Source organism: Podarcis muralis, chromosome 15 (genome assembly GCF_964188315.1).
Source record: "Podarcis muralis chromosome 15, rPodMur119.hap1.1, whole genome shotgun sequence".
In the NCBI taxonomy this organism is placed as follows: domain Eukaryota; kingdom Metazoa; phylum Chordata; class Lepidosauria; order Squamata; family Lacertidae; genus Podarcis; species Podarcis muralis.
In genome coordinates, this window is record NC_135669.1 from 38920387 (window position 1) to 38926387 (window position 6001).

Genomic DNA, 6001 nt, shown 5'->3' on the forward strand with positions numbered 1-6001 from the left:
AAACCAATTTTTTTTCTCAGTCAGCCCCCCCAATTCTTTTATTTCTACCCCCACCCCTGTGCTCTGTATTCCCCTTTCTCTAGACTGCGCTGACCTCCTCGCAGCCTTTTGCAGAGCCGCTTCGACAGAATCGAGGCGTCGGCCCGTTTCAAACCACAGGAAGGCGGCCGATGGACGGGGCCTCCCTCTTAGGAAGTTCTCAGCCGATGGACTGGACTTTTCCTCTCCTCCCGACTTGGGAAGTTAAAAAAAACCCCGCTTCTTTCCCCTCAAATACTCTTCCCAGTCTTGGAAACTCAGGTTTGCCATCTCCACCCTAACTCTTGCGGGTAGATGGGTAAGGAGTGTGTGTCCGTCCAAGTGACTTTACTCAGAGTAGACCCATTGGACTTAATGGACCTCAGTGTCCATTCATTTCAGCGGGTCCCCTGCGGGAGGGATCAACACAGATCAAGGGGTTTCTGGAATCTAGACATGCGAAAACAAGGATTCCAGGTCGCCCGCGCGGGTGCAAAGTGAATTCTTAGATCAGCTGCGGGTGGCGGAGAGAGGACGGGACCCTCGTGCGTGCCTGCCCGTGTGGACACGCAGGCACCAATCGCTTCGTCAGCCGGAAACGCATTTCCTTATTCAGATCTAGTTATCACCCGGCTTATTCACAGCAAACAAGCAGAGGGATTGTGCACAAGGCGCAAATCCTTGCATTAGGAACCCGCTTCCTTCGCTCGTCTGGAGTTTGGAATTTGCAAAGACAAGGAGATTTCCTAGATGAATTCTAACACCTCTCCCAATACACACAGCCCCCGTGTGTGCTCTAAGTCGGCAGGAGAAAATAACTTCTACAGAGTAGCTGGGGAAATCCAGCCAGGTTGGTGCGGTATAAACAATAAAATTATTATTATTAATTATTATTGTGTGTAGGCGTGTTTTTGTAAACCGACCCCACGCCCAAGAGAACGCTACATAAGCAAAAGTCGGGTTTCTTCCGCGCGCCCAGTCCATTGCCGGTTTAATTTTTGCTAACCTCCGAAAGTAGCTGGCAAATAAAATAAATTGGGAATTAAGAGAACATCTCTCTAGAATGCGTTAAGTGGGGGGTGGTTGCGTAAAGGCGCGAGCCAACCTAAATTCACCATTTGAAGGGGGGAAACCCCACGTACGTTTACTCAGGAGTAAGTGCCATTGCACAAGGCCTTGCTCCACTTGCCTGGGAATAAGCCGATTTGAACTCAACGGCACTTACTTCTGAGTAGAAGGAAAGACCCCGCTGTTCACCTCCCGGATTTTTACTAAGTTTGTAACCACCAACGTGTTTACTCAAAAGCCCGACTGAGTTCAACGGCGTTTACTCTTCAGTCGGTGAAATTAGGATCGCAGCATTTAGAAGTCCCTAGCTTTTTGGTACATGTGTTTAGATTTTCTCCCCTGCCCCAGCCCTTCAGATAATCCTGTTTATGTTGCCTGTCGGGTCAAAGTCCTTCCTTTGGATAAAATGCTCCCCGAAAGCTTAACGCGTAAAAAGGTATTATTTACTCGATCGTTTGCTTACAGAGGAGAACGAAGCTCGTTTCACTTAACGCACTTTAGAAAAATCTTATTATGTTAATTTATATACCGCTTCCATGCGCCAAAATGGCATATTATCACGATTATCATTTTATTGCATAAAAGCACATTTAAAAATTTTCCTTTCGCGTGCACCGTTTTTAATAACCTTCGGAGCCTCAACGGAATTCTTATGAAGCAAAAATAAAAAGGAGGAGACATATTTTCCCCTGGTTTTTTTGTTTTGTTTTTAAAAGTCGGCCACCCTCCCACCTTCTTTAAATTGCCCCAAATGCTGTTTACTATCATTTTAATTACGATTATTAAGAAACAAAGAATGCCGCGAAAAGGAAGCCTCCTTTGGAAAGATAGCAAGACGAAATATTGGCCAGACAGGAAGCATCATTCAATTTCGCAGGGCGAGGGGAGGAGAAGGACGTGTTTGATAGGGTTTGGTTTTTTTGGCTCTTTTTAAACACCTAAAAGAAGCCCAGTTTTCAAAAGAAGCGCTTTATGGTATCAGGGTGGGCTGTGATCGTGGCGTATTTTTCCACTGAGAAAGAAACCTGGGTCAATCCCTCCTTCCCCTCTCGCACAAACCTTTTGTTTATATATTTACTCTCGGACCTTTTTCTTTGATCATAGAAAGAGTGGCTTTAGCAGTGATCTTCCTCTCGCGATTGAATCGATGGGCGCCGAAAGGAAACCGATGCCAACCCCGCCTCTTGCACGTTGTTACGAAATTGGAAAGGAAAACAGAAAATGATATGCAAAAGTCCTTTCCCCGCCTTTGAGGAACGTGCTGCTAGGGGCTTTAATCTAATCTAATCTATCTATCTATCTATCTATCTATCTATCTATCTATCTATCTATCTATCTAATCTATCTATCTATCCATTCACCCTGTTAGATTTACCTGTATCTAACTACACACACACACACACACACACACGCATATACGCACATCACGGGTTGTATTCAGCCAAGCTGTACTCTTAGTAGACCTACTGAAACGAAGGTACCGAAGTTTGTCATGCTCGTTAAATTCAGTGGGTCTCCTCAGAGTAAGGCTTCCGCTCACTTAGCGTGATAACGTCGACTGAGTTATTTTATCTCTCCGGTTTGAAAACCAGGCAGATTTGAAGAGCTGGATTCTGAACATTTTAGGGGGGGGATACAGGAGTTTCCTTTTTAAAAAAAAAACTTTTTAAAATTCCAGTGATTCCGCTTTCTCCCTTCTGTCCTTTGTTTGATTTAGAAAAAAAGGCCATATACGGTGATGAGATGTGGCGATTGGGGGCGGAGGGGGGGGGGGAGAGAAGGGAAGTGTGACTTGTTAAAGTGGGTCATATTAGAAACGCCCGCAGAGAGAGATTTCCCGAATTGAACTTTGCAGAAAGTCCAACCCCCCCACCCACCCTTGTCCTGGGAGGCGGGAGGGAGAAGAGAGAGAGAGAAAATCATTTTCTTTTTTAAGGTCACCCTCCCTTTTCCCAGGCACTGATTGACAGCTGACACAGCCATCAGTCCTCGCTTGCTACTCTAGAACAAAGGCCCGCTGGAGAAAAACAGACGAGCCTCTCTACGCATAACGGATCCTGCATTTTCTTATTGTTGCAGTTAATAAATAATAATAATAATAATAATAATAATAATAATAATGTGCTGCACGAAACAGAAATATCCTTGCCCTGAGGACTGATCAGCCTGCCCTCCCCCAAATATTTTATCCAGGCAATAATTCTTTAAAAAAGGGGTCTTAAGAAAGTCTAAGTCCGCTTGCCTCTGGTTGTGGTGGTGGAAAAAGCACTTTTATACATGTTCAGAGGCCGGGTAGTTGCATCAGGTATCCTGGGGCCAGATAGCCCTGGCAATTCAAAGAGGGCCCGGGGCAATAGGAAAGCCCGGAAGGTATCGTTTTATATTTTTTTTGGGGGGGGGCGCAAGCGAAACCTGGTACTGACTGCTCCTCTCCCTTACGCACATAAAGTGGTTTGTAATGTTGGGGGCGGGCGGGAAGCAGGAGAAAAGTTTCAGGCATGGTACCTTAACTTGGACGCGATGCTGCGGGGGTGGGTTAGGGAAATAACCCCTCCCTGCTACCCAAAGTTGATCAACAGAGCAATCTCCGGCGTGTTTAGGGGGACGTTGTCCCACTGTGTTTAACAGGGCTCAACCCCAGGAGGACGCTCAGGAGCTGCGACCCTACTCGCGCCGGAGTAGGCGTGCAAGCTGCGATCCTAGATGCACCCACCCAGGAATAAGCATGCAAGCCGCGATCCTATGCACGCTTCCTTAGAAGCAAGCATGCGAGCTGCGACCCCCGGACACCCTTGCGCAGTCCTAAAACGCGCTTCCCTAGGGCCGAGCGCGCAAGGGCAGATTCTCCCGGGAGCAAACCTCACTGAACGCAGTGGGCTTACTCCCTGGTAAACACATAGTAAACAGAGAAAGTGAGACAAAAGAGACCATCCCTTCCCCGCTCCAAAAAAAACCCCAAAAAGTTTTGGACTCACCTAAAAAAGTCGTTTTTACAGTAAAGCTTCCCTTCCCTGGAGAAACACTTCTCGGTCAGGTTGCATTTACATTCACAGCACTGAACGCATTTGACGTGCCAAGCGCGGTCCAAAACGTTCAAGAGGAAGCGGTCTAGGATGGGTCTTTTGCAACCGGCACAGTGAACCATTGTCTTTGGTTAGGGGGGCGGGCGGGTGGTTGGGGGCTGTGGCTGTGGCGCTGGGTATGTCGTCGTGAGTTGTTGTTTTTTTGTTGTGTGTGTGTGTTTTTGGAGGCGGAGTAGGATCAAAAGTTTGCAAGCAAGGCTGGAGGAGGCAGGCAGGCAGGCAGGCAGGAGGCGCTTTTCCTTCCCAGATGTCCACAGCAGAGGCAGAAATCAACGCCCCAAACAAGCACCCCAAGACACACACACCCGGGTGTGTGGGTGGGTGTAGGGGAAGACCCTCCCCAGGCTCGGCGCTTTTGAAAAACCTTCACGTTGGAGCAAGCTGTCTGCAGAAGTTGATCTTCTCAACGAAGTCCCGGCGGGAACATCAAACTCAAAAGCCAACGATCATCACCATCATCAACATCAATAAATCTTCTCTTTGAAAAAATCTTCCAAAAATTAAAAACTCCAGCGTCCAGAGGAGGCCAGGCTGGCGGCTCAAGAACCAGAGACTGAAGCTAATCTTCTTCGTGGCCTTTTACTGGTGGCTGAGGTTGTTGCCAGATAAAAAAAGCCTTCTTCAAGAACCTGAATTATTATTATTAATAATAATAACAACAACGAATGAGAGCAATCAAGGAGGCCAAATCAGGTGCTGTCAGTATGCTGGAAGGTAAATGAACATGGGGTGGGTAGGGGTGGAGGTGGAAACAAAGGAGTCCTCGCAGGTTTGAGGTAGAGCAGTCAGAGGTCAAAGTGCAAGTCACATCAGAGCCCCCTCCCCAGCATTAAAAAAAAGAATCGTCCGAAATCATAGGCTGCAATGCTTGGGGCATCTCAAAACGAGGAGCCTTGGGGGGGGGGGTCTCAAGAAAAGGGAGAGAGGAGATATTTTGAGGAGTCAGAGAGGAAGGGATGGCGAGGAGGGGAGAGAAATATGATGTCTGCTATATAAATAGAACGATGCTCATATTAGGAAATCGACCGGGAGGGGGAAGCGCAGGCTCTCCCCCCTCTCTCGTGACAAAATCAAAACAAAAACAATTTCCCCCTAATTTTATTTTAAGAACACCCCCAGATCGGTGCTGATAATCGCCCTCCTCCCTTTTCTATAATATAAAATCCTTTGGGGGTGGGGGTGGGATGGGGGTAAGGTAAGCAATCAACAGCGACCAGCAGCAGTTCCCTTACCCCTATGGGCTCGGAGTGAGTCCAGGAGTCAAAAACTCTTTGGCCCGGTCCATGGGGACTCGCTGGATGCGGGGCTGGCTTGGCGAGGACGTTCCCGGGCTGCTGAGGACATCCAGCGGGTCCCCCAACCTCTTAAAAAAATAATAATAATAAAAATCGAATTAAAGGAGCTCTTCCCCTGAGTCTCTTCTTGGCCGATGCTGGAGGCGAGGGGACGAGGCCTCTGGCAGGCGGAGCTGCCTGTACTTTTGCTGCTGCTGCTCCGGGCTCTCCAGTCCCGCGCGCGCCTCGCTCTGCCTCCTTTCCCGGGCTGCTGCTGCTGCCGTCGCCGCCGCTGCTCCTTCCAGCCTCGCTATAGTCTGCATGTTGGCCGCCGCCTCCACGCCGGAGCCTTATGCAGGGACCCGCCACGTCACCGCCGCCGGCGCCCAATCCGAGGGCGCCCCTCTCGCCCCGCCCTCCCCTCGCCCATCATCAGAGGCTCCTCGGCGAGACCCCGCGCGCGGCAGGCGGAGGAGGCCAGCCGGGGAGCCCGGCCCGGAGCCCGACGGCGCGGACGCCGCTCCCACCAGGTGCGCTGCTGCTGCTGCGCTCGCGCGC

General features: G+C 49.4%; 1 protein-coding gene across 1 annotated transcript in view; it reads right to left on the reverse strand.

Moving 5' to 3' along the window:
- The window catches only part of LHX1 (LIM homeobox 1), a 53184-nt gene extending 47411 nt beyond the window's left edge, over window positions 1-5773 (reverse strand). Inside the window, exon 1 of the mRNA XM_028708218.2 lies at window positions 4062-5773. Coding sequence (XP_028564051.1) covers window positions 4062-4231 — 170 coding nt within the window. The 5' untranslated portion in view covers window positions 4232-5773. The remainder of the gene's footprint in view (window positions 1-4061) is intronic.
- Between the last annotated feature and the right edge of the window lie 228 nt (window positions 5774-6001).